Here is a 21,976-nt window from a genome sequence, read left to right on the forward strand (position 1 = left end):
AAACAGGGTAGTTTTAAAAAGCTCAAATCTGTGGATAAAGTGTCGGTTTGTTAGGTCTAAAAGACAACATTTCCCTTTGCTTCCACAATAAATAAACCACTATAAAATATTCACTGTATTAACTACAATTGGAGCTGCAGAGTTTGATACCTTTACTTTTGTGTTGGATGATCATCATGTCAGGCACTGATGTCTGAATTCAGCGTTTAAAAACTGACATCGCTTTTCCAGCTTTGTTTTTTGCCGCCTTGTGACACTTGTGGACATGAAAATAAACATAATTTTGAGCTAGGAGCCTCAAAACTGCTGAAGAGAAGAGGCTTTAAAACGAGAGCCACAAGAAGCAGTGACAACTGACGGCTTTTCACGGCTATCAGGGGAAAAAACACTGTCTCATCAAACTACCAGCCCTTTGGAAAACCTTGAAAAGTGACAGGTTTGAAAGAAATACGGTGAGAAGGTGGAGGACAAGCCGCCACCAAAATAGTCTGCAAAAGGGCAGGAGGAGTGGGAACTAGATGGGACTGTAAATGTCAATCCATAATAAAGATACTGCTTGGAGTAGCAGACCATATCATGAAATATTTCCTGATTCAGTACGCAACTTGCAGAGTAAAAGATTAACATGTTGAAAGTTTGAGGAAAAGCAAAATTAATGTTGTAGTTCCACAGACCATCAGCTTTAAGATGTGTAAACTCAGTGATCAAAATATCTTAAAATAAATCTAGTGAGATGAGCTGCAAAACAAATACAGCAATCTTCTTAAAATAGTGTTTGTGGAAAATTTCCCCAGCAGTAACGCCACCACATATCGAGACAGAAATCTGCTGCTTAATCCAAAACTGCAAGAACAGGAACAGAGTTCTTTCTGATCCGGACATTTCATATTTCACAAGAACTGCAAAGGACAAACCAGACAAGTCCTTCAAATCCCAGGAAAAGAAGAAAAAGAGAATTTGTTGAGGCAAAATCTGATGTGACGCAATTGGTGTTTAAATGCAGCTTTCAAAGGACCAGCACCTGAATTTGGACACATCCTCAGTATGAGGTTTAGCTGTTAAAAGAGTTAATGACATGGAGAAAATCTGTACTGTACGGGGAAATGTTAATTCACCCGTTCGTAAGCAAACATTTTCAGTCTAAAAGCAGGATTTCATGTCTTTTGTTTTCTAAACTTTTAATACTTATGCTTGCATTTTCAGTTTAACAGCAGGACTTCATGTCTATCCTTAAATCTTGTAATGCTTTTCTGCTCACGCTTGTTACAAGAGTACCGTCACCTGGCAACCTCTCAGCCAATAGAATGAAAGAGTTACACTGTGTGTGTTTGTTTCCTTCTAGTGGGCGAGCCTGTGTGGCGACTATCGATTGTAGAAAACGTAATCACAAGTATTAAAAATTTAGGGAACAAAAAACATGAAATCTTGCTTTCAGAATGAAAATATCTGCTCTCATAATACTGCTGTACTAAAATCTAGATGTGTAAACAGATTTGATACAAAATATTTCAAGAGTCTGTGCAAAACTTTCAATGCGAGTCAAAACAAAACATGCAACAATTTACACATCTTTATGTTCCTGAATCATCATTATTTTCCTGAATCATCTTCCAATATTTGCTTCCCTACTGGTGTGTTTGTGTGGGGTTAAAAAAAAAGTAACGTAACAAAGCAAAAAAACTTTAATTTTTCTCCAAATAGATTCCAGCATTAATATGCAAATGTGATATTTCTCTGTAAATGTCTCAAAATCCATAATCTGAATGTCTTTAGAGTGAAGACGCACTGAAACTGCGTGTTTTTGTCGGCAGCATATCTTCCTGCACACAGAGAGCAAATCAAAGCTGTACATTTATATTTCACCTTTGAGCCTCAGAAATTAAGAGTCTTTACAGATGAAGAAATGAAGGAAACCTTAATAACCCACTCTAAAACATTATTTTGTAATTAAACTAAAACAAGACCAGCCTTTTTGTCAAAACATGGCTTTTCCTAATAGTCTAAAAAAAAACCCATAATAATCAGAGGTATTGTTCAAACTCGCTTCAAAAGCGTCGGGTTAGCAGATCTTGGTAAACGATCCACAGTGATTAATACATTAATGGATGGAGGGCAGACGGCCGGAAGATGGTGAAAGAGAGGGCAAGTTCATGGTGGGACAAAGGAAAAATGAGGCATGAGTCAGAGAAGATGAGGCAAAGGTGAGGCAAAGGACGGCAAGAGGAGAGATGAATGAGCAGGGAAACGTTGGAGGGTGAATGTCAATGAGGGAACGACAAAGGTTAGACAGAGAGAGAGGGAGCTGGGGGACCGAAGAGGGTGGTGGACAGATAGAACGGAGATGCTGACAGGTCTCAAAGAGCCCGAGAAGGACGGGGACGAGCTGAAGATAAAGGAATGAATGAATTAATTTGACTGGAGATTGAAGAAAAGTGCTGAAGGGAGCGCTGGCGGATGACATGGATGGAGGAGGGGACGGATGGAGAAAGAGAGATGGGGAAAGTTAGGACCAAACGTACACTTCACACCCCTTCAATCAATCTTAACATAACCATTCAGCTGTTTAACACATTCGATTCGACACTTTATTCGTTTTTCAAAAACAAGACAAATGTTTGAGACATTTAATTGGTTTAAAGGTCATCTATTATGCTTCCTTGAACAGGTTTTTTACACAAAATCATTCTTAAAGAGATTTTAGGCAGTTTGGTTTTTATTTTGAGCTCCAAGCCGTTTTAGTGCCTCTCTTCAGTCTAAATCCAGATAAACTGCTGCAGGCCACACCCCCCAACTCAACATTTACCCTCGCATCTGAAAGTGGCTGCAAGCAAAAGCACAATTTTACAACTGTATACGTATGAAAAGCAGAAGTGGAGCCTCCTGCACAACCAACAAGAATGAGGCAAGTGGTTACTGGATGCTACATTAAAAAAAAAAACACTTGCCTTTCCCAGCAGCCATTGTACAACGCACATAGCGGTAAAACAAGCTGACCAAACGTGCTGGTTGCTAGGTAACGGGCCGAGCTCAGCCAGGGTTGCTAGGTAACGGTACAGTGTCCATGGAATGTCACTCAACCGGGAGGTTTTTGAAGTAGCCCATTTTCCAGACACCAAAAATCATCAACTTGTAGCTAAAAAAAACAAACAAATGGGTGTTTTTTTTCTTTTATAATTAAATTTTTTTTAAGGTTTTGTTGGCTCTAGTGGCCTTTATTTGAAGGTAGTTTGACAGGAAAGAGGGTTATGAGAGAGGGGGAAGACATGCGGCAAATATCGCCAAGCCGGGAATCGAACCTGCGACCGCCGGCCTAGGGCCTCGATGCATGGGTTGTGCTAAGCCCCTGAGCCACCACAGCACCCCCAAATGGGTGTTTTTTCTTTTTTTTTACGCTTGGCTTGTTTTTATAAGAAATAAAAAATAATCTCCTTTCACAGAATTTTTGTTCATACTGAAAAAGTTGCTTGTCGCAGCGATGAAGGAAAAATGGGTCAGGAGGAAGTTTGAGTTTTAAAGAATCTCCCTCCAGCATTAAACCATTCAGACCAAAGCTTGGAGACTCAAATGTGATTTGATTCATATTGGTTGAGAAAAACCAGATAAGAGACTCATTCCCTCTGGGGAACAGGTGGTGAAATAACTACATTGATCCTCTTTCCAAATATCACCAAAAATCAGTGTTGAATATCACAATATTCATTAGGTGGTGCTCAACTTTGCCGAGGGGAAAGCCTAAAAATAGCAATGTGGTGGGCGCTAATGATACCGACTGGTTTAAAGGGCACAAAGGTCAAATATCAGGGGTAAAAAGTTCAGGATATTAATTAAAGAGCTGGACTCTGGCCATTTTAATTACTTTGTACCCTGGTTCTGTTAACACCACTGCTGCAAACAGAAACAGAGGTACAAAAAAAGACATAGTATATTTTTATGCTTTGTCAATCTCTTAAGAGTTCAGTAGTTCTACATTTTAATATTTTAAGAAAGTAATGACATATTCTGCCTAGTATGTGTTCCAGCACAGTAGCTTCTGTAGCTACATACAGAAAACATTTTCATACTTTAAGAGGGGATTAAGATCTGATTAAAGAAACATTGGAGAAAAAGAGAGAGAGAGAGAGAGAGAGAGAGAAAATACTGCAGCAAATGAAAAATGATGAATACCAACCAATCAGAAGGAACAGAAATAAAAAATTTAAAAGAACAAAAGATTTCCCCCTTTATGAAATATCGCTGACAAATCTCAACGGCAGGAAAACAAGAACGAATGTCTTCAGACGCCAGAGACTGAGCGCAGCTGAGTGGAAACAATGCTCCAGCAATAATGGGCATAATGTTCGAATGAAACCCCCATGCAGATTCCACTTTGTAGCTTTCTCCCAGCTCTAATCGCCATCTCTCTACTTCTCCTGTAACGTGACAAATTTCTCCCAACAAAACGTAGACAGAGGGACAAACTTTCCTTCCCTTGGCTTGAAATGAAAACCTATTTTGACAGCTACAACTCCAAACTCGTGCCATATCGTGTGGGATGCTGAGTAAATTTCACTAACGACTGCACTGCTGCCAGTTTCAATGACCCTCCGTGATAAACTGAAAAATGGCTGCAAAAGAGCCGCGTTTAAAAGGGACTTTGAGTCGGAGCTCAGATGGTGAGAGCAGTACACCTCTAGGCATGATTGGACGGATTTGCGTTTGTGTTGTGACCGCTCAATCCTCCAGAAAAGGTTTATTACAGCTGAGGAATAAGAGGAACAAGCTTGTTTTGAGTTTTCATCGTCATTATGCTACAGCCACCTGGATAGATTTGAGCTAAAACAAAAAAACTTAAAACAACCTGACTTGTTACAACATCCATCAATATTTAAATCTTCAAACAACAAATAATCCAACCTAAATTTATTAATGACAAGTTTTGATGTCAAAAACCAAACATCTTACCCAAAGTTTGAAACCAATTTTAGTAAAAATAAATAGAAAATTGATGCTGACGTTTTATAACCAGAGCACACTGTGTTGAATTGCAATCAAAAAGCACTGCTTGGATGAAATGTTTGATAAGCTAATGTGCTGCGAGTGCCATGTACTTATTTTGTTCCTGCAACCACATTTGGCCGGATACATGCTGCAATAATTTAACTCAAAATGTTAAATTGCAACAGATCAAGAATCAATTTCATGCATTTAGCTTGAAAATCAATCACAGAAACCACACTGCTTCCAGACCAGTGGGCAGTTTCCATAGTTTGTGATAATTTGGGGAGTCTGTTCATTTGATGGTGTTTTTTTCTCTCCCATTGCGTTTTATCAAGAATAAGTCGGAGCATTTAATTTTACTCATTTATTATGTTCATTTTACTATTATTTTACCCACACGTCCCCTTATATAAACATTATTCCAAGTGAGATCTGGCCAATTATTGTGTTCACATTGTACCGTATACAAAATAATTAAAACATACAGACAAAATATTTTTAAATTCACTTAAGTGCAAATAAAATATTTTTTAAAAAGTCAACGGCTGGATGACACGGCTAAAAAATGCATCACAATGTGAGCATTACATATCAGTCGATATTGATAATTGATTAGTTTTTTTTTTTTTTTTTTTTTTAAATATCTGAAATATTACCAAATTGGAGGAATGACCTTTCCTGTTTTCTCCACAGTTTTCAATCCATGGCGTTTATTTATTTTTATTACTTTTAACCAGTTATGAGGTACAGAGGTGAAACCTTAAACTCCTGCTGTGCAAGTTACTTAGTTGTTGCTAGGTAACCAAAGAGTTACTTAGTTGTTGTTAGGTAACCAAAGAGTTACGGAGTTGTTGTTAGGTAACCAAAGAGTTACGGAGTTGTTGCTAGGTAACCAAAGAGTGAGTGAGTTTGTTGATTCCAATCTTTCTTAGCTGGCCTTAAGAGGCTGAGCAGCTGATGCCTACATCCCCCAGAATGCTGTGCGGTTCTGGAATTATTATTGAATATTCTATCAGTCATGTCATCTACTGATATTATATTGCTATTGATTTATTGTGCAGCTCTACATAAGGAAAAGCTAATTTAGAGGATTCAGGAGAGAAATAGATGTGATGAGTTTGGATTGTGTAGCCAGAAAAGCATCTTAAGTATTGCTTCATTGAAAACAGTAGCTTTACGGTGTGTGCAGAGTGACAGGAAGATGGCGGCTAAGCCATCATCCCTGTTGTCCAGCGTCTCCCACCCCCATGCAGGGGACTTTGACGGCGCTGAGCAGCTCCTTTAGCTGCTGCAGCCACCATGTGGGAAAAAAAGCCTCAGAAGGTCTCAAACGCCGTCAGACCAAACAACAAAGGCCTTGCACCTGACCGCTCACACACAGGCTAACACACACATCCAACAAACCTCGGTGGTTTGCTGGGTGCAGGATTCGTCTCGAGTGTAATTTCTGAGGCAACATGTGAAATCGACAGTGTGGAATATTATTATTACCGTTATTATGGGGTGAAATGTGCAATTTATAATGTGCAATTAGTGTGCATCATGCATTATTCTAAACGGTTTTTATTCTGTTTTTAATTTCTTCCCACTGGAACTACTAAGTAAAGGATTATTTTATATAAAGCTTAATGCAACATTTTAGACTTGCAAAACCACACTTGTCAATTCAGTTTTTTAATTAAAATTAAATTTTTTCATATTGTTTTTTGTCTCGGTTTTAATATTTCCAGATTCAAAACTGTTTTTGTTTAAATCTATTTGTCTTTTAGTTTCAGATCTGTTGTTTTTACATTTTCAACTTAGTTTGTTTCACTGACATTTGATCCTAATCTGGAAGGAGTGTGTGGGGAAACGATCGACAGCACAGCTGGAGGGTCTCCCTGCTCTCATGCTGCATTCACCAACAATGGGAAGGTGCATTCACTTTGAATTCACTGCATTTATTTGTCTCCTTGGTAAAAACCTTGGTAAATCTGTTTCTGTAAATACATTTGAGCTTAAAAGTCACTAATCAACTGCATCGATAAGCAAGAAATCTTCATCTTTTTGTCAAACAACTTTGTCACGATTGCATCAAGGCAATCTTTTGATGCAGAAATATCAACTGCAGTTTCTTCTCCATGGAAACAAATTGCTTAATGATGACCAGCATAAATCCTGAAGGCACAGATGGGTTTTTGCATATTAAAGCCAAAGTCTGGCATTACTAAAGGTTTCTGCAGGAATCAGTTTATTAATTTTGATGACTAAAATGTACAAGTTTTGAATAAAGTGGAGAAGTATTGTTTTAATGCCATTGAAAGTAAATTAATAAACTATCAGATTTTTCTTCACCTGGAACTGCCATTGAACCAATTTTCCTGGCTGCTCGGGTTTTACCAACCTGCTACATAAAAATACTGAACTGGTCCCACATGTGACGGTAATTTAGGTTCATTGGGAAATTCATAAATTCCCCAATGAGCGAGTCCGGCAGAACAACTCAGAACTGCTGAACACTTTTTTGGCTCCAGGACCAGCGCTGCTTTATAACCTGAACTGCTTCGGTGACGTTTGAGTTATAAATTAATTGCAAAACCTTAATGTGCAATGATGAGCAAAGATTCGTGGGATAAACTTGAGGCACTTTATGTGTTTGTGTTTTCATCTTCTGAACCAGCCTGAGACCCATCTGTGTCGTCTGAGCCGAGCAAATCGCACAGATCATCAGTGGAGCAGAGAGCTATTTATAACTTCCATTATGCTTCCTGTTGTTTCTCACCCAATCTGACCCCGTTTCAGATCTCAGGCCTTTTTGTTCGGCTTCCCAGATCCATAAAATATTTTCCCCTACACTCCTGAGTCCTTTCTTTTGTTCCCATCCTGCACACCTCCTCATTTCTCTCTTTTTGTTCCCGTTTGACGCGCATTATGTTGAGTCTGCTCACGACTCTACACCTGCTCTGCACCTTCCCCCAGTTTTAAATCACAAATCCTGCAAATTCCCAGAATGGAAACCTTCCAACCTTGAAGCGGCGCACCTGTCAGTCAGAAAAACGACGCCAACCAGACGCTCATGCAAAATGACAACCGCCACAATTACGCAGCTGCCCAGCAGCATGAAGCCATCCTGGCAAATAAACATCCGCCACTTACTCCGTGATTTCCTCGGTGACCGTGTGTTCAACCTGGAGCCGGGAGTTGACCTCAATGAAGTAGTGTTTTCCATGTTTGTCGACCAGGAACTCCACGGTTCCCGCGTTCTCGTAGCCCACCTGAGGACAAAGACAACAACAAAGCATGACAGTTTTACCGCCGTAAATTATTCAACTAATACTGTTAGTATTAGTCGTGTAAACAATGAAGAGGCAGCACTCACTCATCTTAATGAACCATGAAACTAAAGGAACAAAAAAAACTCCACGCTAAGCGAACATTGCCATATGAAATGGGTAAAGAATGAGCCGTGCGCTTTATTTGTGTAGCGAGAGAAGGCCACTTTTCATCATCTCCATGTAATGACAAATTAGATCATTAATCAAGGAGGAGTAACTGGAATCTCGCCGTCAAAAGGCAATTTCTTCCCCCACCTCTCGGCTCAATAAATGCAATTAGATTCACAATCGAAGGCAGGTACAATAAATACGCAGGGATTCGTCTCGCCGTCCAGGATGGTAATACCTTACTTAATTGATGGGAAGCGATGCGGATGAGGGCCAAAAAAAATTATTGCACTTATGAATCATAAAGAGACACCACTTTATTAAACTACTTCCATGAAAACTTCAACACAATTATTACAGAGCTGCTCGTTTTCAGCATTTGTCCTGCAGATTTTAGTCGCCATTTTGATTGGTCGTTGCTCCATGTACACAACAAAATACTACATACTGGCAAAAAATAAATAAAAAGAAATTCAGTCCCATGCAAAAGTAGTGGCAGTAATACACAGTGCTTAATTATGACATGGAAGGAAAGTGATCAACTCTTTTCATCCAGGATTGTTTCATTCCATCAATGACCTGATTCCCTGCACTGCCACTGCATGATGCTGCCACCACCATGTTTTATCTCAGGGATAGGTTGTCTACTTTTTTGCTCCAAAATGTTTTGGGTTTTGGTTTGATTAGAGCAACGTCTTCCACATGTTTTCTGGATCCTCTAAATGGTACCTACAAATTATTCCCATTTACGACTCATTTTTTGGCTGCTTCCCTGACTAACTTCAAATATGTTTCAATAATCTCTTTCTACCATTTTCACACCTGAAAAACAGAACAAATATTATACTTTTATGTATTTTTAAGGTCTGGTAGTAAACCTTTCTTAAACAGATCATTTTTAAAGCATAAATCTGACCCATAAATCCAGCTTAAGCAAGATTTTAAAAAGCATTATTTCATCTTACAAAATGAGATTGGAAACTTCTGATTCACATTTTTTGCCTTCAATCTAAAAGAGGAAAAAAGTTATTTGTTAGACATACTAGTTTGAATCCAACTGAAAATGTAGAAAAATCCCAATTTATCAATATTCTAATCATATTCCCCTACTATGGCTACGCTGTTGGTCAAAGTATTTACATAGAAAAAAGTCGCATTTTCAGTTTCAGTAGATTTAATTTAACATGAATGAAGGACAACAAAGGTTTGAGATCAGACCTGCAGAAAACCCATTCAGAGAACATTGGATTATTTCAACCAAAGGAATCAGATGCGAGACCAAAGACGGGAGTCTCTCAAAGACAATGTTGTTTAAACTGATGACAGCAGAAGAACCAAATCTGCTCAGGAATCCTTAAACACGTTAAAGCAGTAGATAAATACTTCCTGCAGAGGACTGAGTGTGCAGCAGAACAGCAGCAGGTGTAAGACAGCAAATCAAGCTGCTGATCCAGTGGACCTTGGCAATAAGATGCTGAGTGGAATCAGACGATCAGAGCTGTAAAACACGCTGCATGAAATGTCTGCACAGCATTTTTAGAGACCTGGATCAATGCTGTTCTTATGTTCATAATTTTTGTAAAAAAAACAAAAAAAACAAAGGACAAATTTTGATGCTGATTATACAATTAAAATGATATTTTCAGTGCAGACGGAGAAGAGAAATGGCTCTTTCAACATTCTGGTTTGTGATCTCACCATTTTAGACTCTGTCATCTTTCCAACCCATTAGTTGTAATTGGTGCTTAGATTTTATTCTCTTGTTTTTACTCATCTCTTTTTTTTAATCCAGTTTGAAGCATAATGTGCCCCATAGGCAATATGCTAAAGACAAAATATAAAAGTACACCCAAAAAGTATATCCAGATGTACACTTGAGTTAAAGTTTCAAACAAATTAATGCAAAACTGACTCATTTCTACACTCTGGAGGCGTATTTAGCAGAACCTATTCAAGGTTTCCCCCAGAAAACCTGCTCAGCTCGGTGGTTGGCGCACTAGGACAGCCATTCATCCAGCCGCTTGTCGTGTTTTTGAGTTAAAAAATGTTTAAAGTTGGCAGGAAATTTGAAAATATCTCTTGGTAATTATGTATTATTGAAAGATTGGAAGATTAATACCTTAACACCAACTATAAAGTATTAAAAATGCAAATATTTTAAAAAGACTTCAATAAATAAGCAATGCTCAGCCTGGTGGGGCTGAGCATTGCTCAGCCCCTGGTGAGCAATGCCAGGGGCTGAGCATTGCTCACCAGGGGCAATGCTCCCTGGTGAGCATTGCCCCTGGTGCTCTTGTGTAAACACACAAGTGCTCTTACTCTCCACAAGTAAACAGTGGCGGAGCTAGACTTTTAAAGTTGGGGGGGCTAAGGGGGGGCCAGGACTACCTCTCGGGGGGACAAAATTTTAAATGTGTGTGTGCACATCTATATATATATAAAATTTAAAAAAATAACCAAACTGAATATTTGGTTATTTTTTAAGCCCCTCTGTCATTTGACATCTTATAATTAACACCTTTGACTGGAGCACATGGAGACATGATAGACTTTATGCAAAGAGTTAATCGCAGAGGAAACTAAAATCAATCAAATAAAAGATCCTTTCTGAATATCATCTCATGGACACTGAACTAAATGCGTCTTTCTGACCGGGAGCTGACAGCGTGTTGAAGAGTTATGGACACCTTGGTTAGGAAGCTCTGTTTGGACAGGTAATTTGACAGGTAACAATAGTTCGGGTCGGACCAGAATTATTTGCCTGATGGTGGTTCGGGCTTCTGATGAGTTTACATTTAATGAGTTTGGAGCACACAGAGAAAAACTAAAGAGAATTTTATGATCTACTTATTATAGTTTAAGTAGAGGAATAACAGCTGACTGTTGAGAGAGGAAAGAAATTAAAGTGCAGATCCAATAAACAGAAACAAGCGCAGAGCGCTGGGCAATAAATGCACGTAAATGCTCCAATTAATCACACGTGAGATGACAAACGCCAAATATACAATATATAGTTACACTGCTTACGTTAATGATGTTTTAAAAACAAAACCAGTAAAAACTTAACTGAGTTAATATGTCAGATTACCTCCTAGCTATAGATCAATGGGACATTCTTGCATTGATTTGGTGTGGAGAGCTTTCAACATTTTCATCTACTCAGTTTCAGTCATGCCGTCTGAAAAGGTTTGGTATGCAGAATGTCACTTCTGTGCATAAACTGCACATAAAATCTTACCATATTTCTAATGACGACCAAACATGTAGAAATAATTTAGGGAAATCAGCTGTTGTGTAATAGAAAGTAACCTGAAGCCATTCAACGGCTCCAAAGTGACCGTTTATTTCTACTACAACAGATGTCAAATTACTATTTGGGGGTTTAAAGGTTTCAAACTGAATTGATTAGATAGCAAGACGGAAGGAAGCTGCAAAAGACCCAATCTAATTCATCCAGACGGGCCACAGGGGAAGTGACACCATACTGAACATTTCTGTGCAATTTTTGTTTTTCTCTTCAACAAAATACATGAAAATGAAGAAATCTCAACCACTCCCATCAATCCCGTTCTCAGAAAATGCCTCTTAACTCAACTAGTAAAAAAAAAAAAGAAAAAGAAGAAGTCCGACACCCTCAGGATTGCTTTGATTTCCATCCGTCAGGCATAAAAGTGAAGACAAATGAAGAAAAGCCAGCGATTGATTGGAGACACAAAAAGACCTTTAGCTTAAACTCCAGAAAATCGAAGCTGGCAACTGACTCGGTGCCGGGTGTTTTAGAGGGGCAGAGGAAGAAATGCATCAAATCTGAAGCACAGAAAAAGGATGTGCCTCCAAGAAAGTCCAAAACCAGTCGATTTTGATCTGATTAAATCCTGCTGATGCACCGGTTTTTTGAAATGTTAGACATGTTTGTCAACCAGCCCCAAATAAAGTAGCAGATGTTCCTTTACCCTGCAGTAGGGTAGTAAGAAGTAAAACATTTTCTATAAGAAGGCTGCAGGCATATTTAAGTTACCTCTGAATTTTTCTCTGCCTATTTTACATGCACCTCACTTTAAAAATGTTCACTCTAAAATAGTGGAGGGTTTTTAAACAGTCTGAGCAAGGGCTGGATAATAAGTCAATAGCCAGATATATCATGGAAGATCAATATCAATCAATAATACATCTGAAATATTGTATATATAGAAAATTGATTCAACTCTGATCCAGAACCGCACAGTATTCTGGCTTTAGCTAGCAACGTAAGGTTGGTGGAATCAACTGACTCACTCACTCTTTGGTTACCTAGCAACTCACTCTTTGGTTACCTAGCAACACCCTGCTCAGTAACTGCCACAGCAGCAGTTTTAAAGTCCTCATAACTGCTTAAAAGAAGAAAGAAAAAAAAAACAACGGCATGGAGGGAAAACTTTGGATAAAACAGGAAAGGCCACGCCACCAGTTTGGAAATATTTCAGATATTTAAAAACAACAAAACCCCAATCAATAATAGTCTATCAACTGGCATGAAATGCCTATATCGTGATGTGTTTCTCAACCAAGTCATTCAGCCCTACAAATCCAGAACTTAACCCAGAGTTAAGTTTTATACTTGTCTAATCCAGGACAAACTTAAGATCCAGAGAAACCCCTATTAGTTTATATATTATGAACTACCTATTCTTATTAAACATGGGGAAACCAATATTTAGTCTTTACCTTTTTGTCTTTTTCGGTTTTGTTGTTCTGTTTGTATTTTCCTTATAATTCATGTAAAGCACTTTGAACTGTCTTGTTGCTTAAAATGTGTGTAACCCAGGTTGAAATAGCCTCTTCATAAAAATAATAGTAAATTAGATAAATAGGAAGTAAATAAATAGGAAAATAAATAGGGAATTAATCGATCTTAAAACTGTTAAAAATATATAAAAAAATTAAAAAGAGCAACAATTAGAGACATTATAATTGCTGTATTTGATTTTTGATATTTTAATTGATTAGAGAAGCTGTATAAACCAGTTTTGCTTTGTCAGCGAACTCTCTTATTCTGAAGGGTCACATTTATGTATAACCCATGTGACTAGTTTCAGCCAATCGAGTGTTGCTGCGTTCTCTGACTTGAGAAAGAGGAGAGGCAGAGAGCATAAAGCAAGCAGAGAGCGCAGAAGAAAACGGGATTGTGCTGAAAAGAAAAAAGACATAAGAGAAATTGACCACTCGTAGCTGATTTGCTGTCTAAGACGTGTTTTTTTTTTTTTGTTTTTTTTTTTTTTGAGAAGGAGCTTTTCGCATTATTTTTTTTTCTCACCTTGACTGCGCTCGGGATCATTTTTTGTGTGTTGTGGAACTGGACTTGGTGAGTTGAAAGTGTATTTTGTTTCTTCCGTTTTTTTTTGATAATGTATTTGTTAAACATTTATTTAATTTAAATGGAAAGCTGAAGCGGAGGCTGATCAGCGGAGGCGTTGGCTGTTGCTAACAGCAAGCCAACTGAAAGTCAGCAGGAGTAACAGCTGATCCGCTGAAGCTAACAGCCGCTCTTGTCAACTGTTGTTAACTGTCACTTTGTTGGCAACAGGCATTTTTTATTTTTTATTTTTTTCTTACGTTCGGCTGGGATTTGGACTCAGGAGTCTCGGATCATCACTGAAATGGATCTTCCTAAGGAGAACGAGATGGCGAGCCAACCCGGAGCTTAATGACCATCCAGTAGGAGCTACGCCCTCTGCTGGACATTGTCAACCCCGCAACTTGGTATGACCGGCCTATGTTGTCGTGCGCATTAGCAGTGAGTCACTGAAACAGAATCAACTGTTGGATCATCGGAGGAAACAAGACATCAATCTGAAGCACAGTTTGACCTGTCTGCTGAATTGTTCTGCTGTGTTTTGTTGTTTTGCTGTTATTGTTTTTTTTTCTTTCCTAACCTCTTAAGGGAAACACCAAAGAACTAAAATAGATTAAACAAATTAAAACAAACTGTAAATTAAAATAGATAAATAGCATTAACTAGAACTTAAATAGAACTATAACCTAGGTAAAATAAATAGTATCCTTAATTTATATTTATAAAATATTCTGAAAGAAACTGGAAACTATTTTTGGAATTTGTGTCATTGTGTGTTAATTGTGTAACATTGTTGTTTATTCTTTTATTGTTCTTTCAACAAATAATAAGCCGGCTGTTTTACCTTAATTTTCTTTGGTCTGTGGTCATTAATTCAAAATACACTTCTCACTACTCCAGTAGTCGAACCTAGCTCTGGTCTTATTACGAGTGGATTAACTGTAAACAAATAGCGAGTGTTACATGTGCTATATTAATAAAATGATCTTACCTAGTCTGAGTAGATTTAAAAATAAATAAAGAAAAAGGAAGGCCGGCCAGTGGTTTGCTTAGCCTATATACGTTTAGTACTAATACCTACTCTAGTTTGGGGAAAACAATCTGACACAATGATGTTGCCCATAGACCAAATTATTTAAATGCCTTGATTTTTGACTCCACCGTCTCTTTAATATCACCGACTGGTGCAATAGCTGCATTACTGCAAAAGAGGTACCGGGTGATGCGACGGAGCCATCTCCAACTCCATCACCTTTGTTAGAAACCAAAGCTTCAGACTCTCCTGTGCATCTGAAGACAGTAAAGCCCAGACATCATCATCTTCGCCTCCCTTTGTGATTTAAAATAATCTCTATAACCACCACAAACAGAGTTTGGGACAGATGACAGCTGTGGTGCAGTCCAACTAACAATGGGAACAAGTGTCAAGTCTGCAGACACAGGATTAGATGTCTCTTAAGAGACACACTGACAACACCGCCTACAAATTGCCTCCAGGAACACAGACTTGAGTTTTCTCCAGAGCCACAAATCAAATGTGGGCCAGAAAACACCCTTAAATGCTCATCAAGGGGACATTACAGCCAACAGTGCTCAATGGCCAATGCAGAGTCATTTTCAGATGTCCCTGCTTTAAAATTACCTGGATAAAATAATTAGATCATTAGCCGGACTCTAAAAGGAGGAAATTCAGGAATTTGAATTAAATGTGTTGGATCAGGGACAAGAAAAGCTGCAGGACGCCGTTCCCTGAAGAAACGAGTTTGACACTCTTGTCCTAGAGTACATTTTCCCAGAGAGTCTGAGAAGTGTGATCCCTCGATAATTGGAGAACACTTTCTGGTGCACAACATATTTCCACAGCAAATCTGAATCTCTCACTGAATGATGCAGTTTCTTCCCCAAAAAGACCTTTTTTTTTTTACTTGGTGCTCAATTTAAAATGCATAAACAAGAAAACAAGTATTTTCTTGTAATAACTACCTTTCAAATAAATTAGCTTGCCAAGCAGAAATGAATAACACCTTGTAAACGCCCACAAGTTCTACGCATGTATAAATATTCCTGTAAACTAGAGGAAAATTATCTGAATAAAAATATTTATACTGAGCTGAGGTTTCTCTGCTCAGACAAGCCAGTTCTCATTACATGGATTTACATGCACAACTCCTCTCTAAAGAAAAAAAAAAAACAGTTTAAATTATGAGCAGCAGCACATACACACAACACAGCAAAATAGACTAGAAAGTGCATGTATAAACAATAAAGAGACTCCCACACACAGCTCTGGTTCTGCAAACATGGAACGAAATAAGATGGAAAATGAGCCAATTAAGATGTTCGCATGCGGCTGTGCGTGTGTACCTGTGCTGAGCAATTACCCAGCAGCTACAGCTGCAGTTATTAATGCAAGCTCAACGACCTCAAGAGAATGGCAGCCATCGCCTCTGCATACTGTACGCCGCGCATGCACACGGGCAGCCTCATGTATTTTCAGCAGATTCCCACAGAGCACCAAAGTGTGTCGCTTCGTTTTGAACTCGTTTTCCCAGCCGGAGTCGGTGAGTGAAGTGGCAGCCACTGTAACAGATTGAGTGGTCACTGTTTCATAAGGTCTGGCAGCCAAGACCATGGGCAGTCAAAGCAGCAAGATCATCGGGATGCTGCATGCACGTTGCCACACATTTTCAAGAGTGTTTTCGGAAAGCATAAAGGGTATTTCTGCATACCGCAGGCCGGAGTGCCTGTGTTTAAATTATCCAACGGTGGAGTGAGTGGTGCTTTGAACAGAAAGCAACGAGGCTGAATCGATGGCATGTCAAAGTGAGGCGGAACAGGAAGCGAAAATGAAGTGCATGTCCCAAAGTCTGCAGGCACATACTGGACTTCAAGATCTTGGTTAATCATTTCCAGTCAGAAGTCCGAACAAAGATTTCCTTTCACAAGATTAAAGGTCAAGTCTAAAAAACTTTTTTAATGGGTTAGCAGTATTTAGAGACCATTTATTGAGAAACTGGAACAAATCCAGAGGAAAACGACCTGAAACAGGACCTGAAAGATCCATCGTCCAGTTGATCAGATACTATAGCCGCTCAAGGTCAAACCCAACTTAAGCCAGGTAGTTAATATAGCAAGATAATTAAGCAAATTTTTGTCCTGATTTATCCCCTTTCAACAGTCTTAAGGACACTCCGAGAGATATTCCTGTTCTGTGTCCTGCAACGTCGTTAAACTTAAATCAGAAACTTACAACCCTGTGACATCATCATCTATGATTCCTAACAGAATCAAAGGGGTATAAAATCAATGTATGTACATTTTAATAAAGTACCTTTACCCACCCAAAACAAGAGGAAAACAGACATGTTATTCTGGTGTTTAGGTAACAGAACATGTTACTAAGAGAACAGCCTTGAAAAGAAAGTCAGACTAAATTTATTCCCAGACAGTAAGGAAAAGGTCAAATGTCTAGTGGTTCCAATCATGTTCAACACATTTTCTTAAGTAAGGATTGTGATAACTTTGGTACAATCAGATGTCATATGACCTGCCAACTGGCTCAAACTGAATTATTAGTTAATTCAAACGCTGACCTACCAAAATAAATAAATACATCCTTTGGTTTGTACTATTGATCTCAACATTTGGATTTAAAATAATTTTAATGCAACCAAGAAGTTTGTAGGAACTGAGATGGGCAACTCTTAAAGATTAGTACAAATTTAGTTTGAAAAGAATAACTTATCTGGCTTTATTGACAGTTTATTTTTATAAAAAGTGTTGGCATTTTTATTAATCCACAAAAAAAAACTTTGGGATTACAGCAAAGAAAGAAAACTTATAATAGTCAACCAGCTTTTTGGATGTTTCCTCTCATATTTTAATAGTTCAACTTTGGTGAGAAGCTCAAAGTCTTTGGTGTTTGAAGGCCTCCTTTCCATCACCCTAATCTTTAACAGACTCTACATCAAATTTAAGTCAGCACGCTGGTTAGGCTGCTCCAAAACCATAACATTACTTCCGTTTAGACAGAATGTAATGTCTTTCAGCTTTTTCTGTGTAACTGAGAGCTTGACACTAAGAGCAGCACAGCGTCAGCAGCCCACATTGCTGATAGCCGGGAAGGAGATAAATGAGTCCATTTCTATGCTTTCCTGTAAACTGGTTTGGATATCTTTGAATATTTACACCACTGCCAAGTTATTATTTATAATAATATAAATTAAAGACTCAATTCAATATTCCAAGATGCCGATTCAAAACAAGTTAAAAGTGAAAACAACCACCAAAGAGGGAGCCGAAGATGACGCTAGCAGCGAAGTGGAAACCGAGCACATGATGGGGACTAGCGCTAGCTCCCAGGTTTCTGAAACTAACCTCATGGAAGCAATTCAAGCCTTAAAATCTCATTTCTCTACGCAGCTACGTGAGATTATAACTTCAAACCAAGAAATTAAAGACACAATTGGAGTGTTCCTCGAGAGGCTTACCTCTGCAGAAACCCGTATTGGTGACCTGGAGGTTAGCGTTGCCTTGCTAACAAACAAAGAAGCGTCCTTAAAGAAGAAAACCCAAGAGCTCACTTTGAAGGTGGATGTGCTCGAAAATGACTACCAGAGACCTAATCTAAAACTTGTGGGATTACCCGAGAAAACAGAGCAAGGGGACATCACAACTTTTCTCCAGAAGTGGTTGATGTAGGATCTGGGGCGGGATGCATTTCCATCTCCCCCCATTATCGAACGGGCTCACAGGCTGCAGGGGCAGAGCGCTCCAGGCACCCCGCCACGAGTGATCATCATAAAATCCCTAAACTACCAAGACAAAATGAGAGTGATGACAGTCAGACATTAATGTCTATGATGACAGCAGCCCGTCTGAAAGGAAAGGTGATGTACAATGGCTGCCATGTGATGTTCTTCCCTGACCTGTCCGCGGAGATGGTAAAACAACGGAAGCAATAGTGAAACCGTAAGCTGAATATAAACTTTGGACTTATATTCCCAGCAAAGATGAGGATCTCCCACCGTGTGAATCGTTTCCTCTTTCACACTCCGATGGAGGTGGAGGAATTTATACGGCAAATAGGACAACAAACTGACGGGTAACCACACTAACACGCTAAATGGCGTTAGCAAGGTTTGATAATAATTACATTTGATTGGTGTTTCTGGATAATGTACATCTCGACATTATCCAGAAACTAATGGATAATGTTTCCCTATCACAGCGGTGGGGCGTAATTTCTTAATAGCATGATGGGGTTCATAGTTTAAAATTGTGGTGTAAGTTGACTAAGTGGACATTTTCTCTGCTCCTGTTATTTTTCTAGGATCAGTAGCATAACCAAGTCTCAGAATAGAGGGGAAGTGGAGTCGGAGATCTCCACTGGTGGGGAATCTCAATAAAGTTTTTTATGTTTGTAAATGTTTAGTGTTCTCAAGGTGCAAAATGCAAGTTCCTACAGCTGAGACAAAAAACTAAAGATATGGAGCGAATGAGTACCGAGTCCATCATTGATGTGATCTCCTGGAATTTAAGAGGTTTTAGAAAATTGGTCAAACTCATTAAAGTAATGAATAGACTTAAACAATACCAGGCAAAAGTGGTTTTTGTTCAAGAAACACATCTACTTACAAACGAAATTACAAGACTAAGAAAAAGATGGCCAGGTCAAGTATTTTCAAGCTCATTTTCTCCACATGCTAGGGTGCCTATCTGTAGAAAAAAAATTAATACTGATCCTGTTGGGAGATTCATAATAATCTATACCTCACTGATGAACCAAAACTTTATCTTGGTTAACCTGTGCGGTCCTAATATAGACGACCTTAAATTTTACAATAATTTGTTTCTTTCCATTACAGCGTTCCATGGTGATGTCATCTTTGGTGGAGACTTTAACTGTACTTTAGATCCTAATCTTGACCGATCATCAGGATTAGATTTATCCCACTCTAAAAGTAGACGGGTTATACAACATTTTATGTCTTTACTAAATTTAAAAGATATTTGAAGAATTCAGAATCCAACAAAGAAAGCATATTCTTGTCACTCAACTACCTATAATAGCTATAGCCATATAGATTATTTCCTAATCTCAAACCCTTTGGTTGCCAGAATTAAAGGTTGTACCTATGAAAGCATATTAATCTCCGACCACTCTCTATGCTTGCTTAAATTTTCACCCCTAATTGCCTTTAAATGTAATCCTATGTGGCGATTAAAACCCCATTGGCTGCAAATGACCAACTTTCTGAAATATATGGAGGAAAATATTTATGATCATTTCAACCTTAATAAATCTGAGACTACAGCATCTATTAGATGGGAAGCCTTCAAGGCTTTTATATGGGGTCAAATGATAAGTTACACAAGAAATAAGACAAATAGAAACTTCCTGGAGATGGTAAAACTTAAAGAACAAATTAAAGAGACTGAGCTTGCGATAAATGTAAAGGATTCTATAGAAAAGCAACAAAAACTAATATTAAGGGCAAAATATAACAAACTATCTACTACCAAAGCTTCATCAGAGATATTCAAGCTGAAACAATCCTACTACGATCAAGGAGAAAAGGCAGGAAAGCCTCTAGCCTGGCGCATTAAAGCTCTGCAGAATGAAAATACTTCTGATCCTCTAAAAATTAATGATCTCTTTAAAGATTATTACTCAAAATTATATACATCTAAAGGACACATATCACAAATATCACTTGATTCATTTTTTAACTCTATAAATATCCCCACACTTATTGAAACGGTTAAATCAGAGCTGAATATCCCGATATCTATAGATGAACTTTCAAATGCAATAGATAAATTTAAATCAGGGAAAATACCCGGTCCGGATGGGATCCCTTTGGACCTTTATAAAATATTTAAAAACAGACTACTACAACCCCTCTATAATATGCTTGCAGAAAGTTATACCCTTAAAGAATTACCTCCTTCTCTACGAAATGCAACCATAACAGTACTACCTAAACCTGGAAAACCTCCCGCCAGATGCGAATCTTTTCGACCAATCTCTCTTATAAATTCTGACATAATATCTAAAGTACTAGCACTTGGGCTTGAGAAATGTTTACCATCTCTTTCTGAACCTGATCAAAACGGATTCATAAAGGGGCGGCAAGCTAAATATGAACATCCCGATACTGCTTTACTTTCACTTGATGCAGAAAAAGCATTCGACAAAGTGGAACATAATTATCTATACAATGTTTTATCTCAATTTGGCTTGGGTAGTTATTTCATAACCTGGATTAAAATAATTTATAATAAACCGACAGCCTCAGTTATAACTAATAATATTATATCTGATTCATTTAATCTAGCTAGGGGAACACGTCAAGGGTGTCCCCTCTCACCCCTCCTCTTTATTCCTGTAATTGAACCATTGGCTTTTGCCATAAGGAACAATCAAAACATGCAGAATAAAAAGTCAGAATAAAAAGTATTGAATCTAAAATTGGACTATTTGCAGATGACATTATTTTAATGTCGTCTAATCTAAAGTGCTCAATCCCTCAACTACTTAAAACCATCAATAAATTTTGGTTATCCATCCATCCATCCATTTTCTTAACACCCTTCTCCCTTAAAGGACAAGGGTGTTAAGAAAATGGAGGGTTGCTGGTGCCCATCTCCAGCAAATGTTCTGGGCGAGAGGCGGGTCACCCTGGACAGGTCGCCAGTCTGTCGCAAGGTAACAGAGACAAACAACCATACACACACTCACACCTAGGGGCAATTTGGAGAGGCCAATTGACCTGACAGTCATGTTTTTGGACTGGGAGGAAGCCGGAGTACCCGGAGAAAACCCACCATGCACAGGGAAAACATGTAGAAACACCGGAGCCGTGAATCGAACCCACAACCTTCTTGCTGCAGGGCAACAGCTCTACCAACTGTGCCACTGTGCAGCCTACACACAAACAACTAGGGGCAATTTGGAGAGGCCAATTAACTAGATAGTCATGTTTTTGGACTGGGAGGAAACCGGAGTACCCGGAGAAAACCCACCATGCACAGGGAGAACATGCAGAAAGACCGGAGCCGTGAGTCGAACCCAGAACCTTCTTGCTGCAGGGCAACAGCTCTACCAACTGTTGCCCTGCAGCAGTGAGCCTGTGAGCCTACTGTGTAGGCTGTGTGCAGCCTACACAGTGGTGTGTAGGCTGCACACAACTGTGCAGCCTACACACAAACACCTAGGGGCAATTTAGAGAGGCCAATTAAC

At 38.7% G+C, this 21,976-nt stretch overlaps 1 protein-coding gene across 2 annotated transcripts in view; it reads right to left on the reverse strand.

The window, feature by feature from the left end:
• pcxb (pyruvate carboxylase b) overlaps window positions 1-21,976 on the reverse strand; it is a 392,212-nt gene that overhangs the window by 304,072 nt on the left and 66,164 nt on the right. For both annotated transcript variants that reach the window (XM_008435894.3, XM_008435895.3), the window contains exon 10: window positions 8,113-8,231. In XM_008435894.3, coding sequence (XP_008434116.1) covers window positions 8,113-8,231 — 119 coding nt within the window. The remainder of the gene's footprint in view (window positions 1-8,112; window positions 8,232-21,976) is intronic.

The sequence above is a fragment of the Poecilia reticulata genome, chromosome 18 (assembly GCF_904066995.2).
Source record: "Poecilia reticulata chromosome 18, P_reticulata-male-v2, whole genome shotgun sequence".
Taxonomy (NCBI): Eukaryota; Metazoa; Chordata; class Actinopteri; order Cyprinodontiformes; family Poeciliidae; genus Poecilia; species Poecilia reticulata.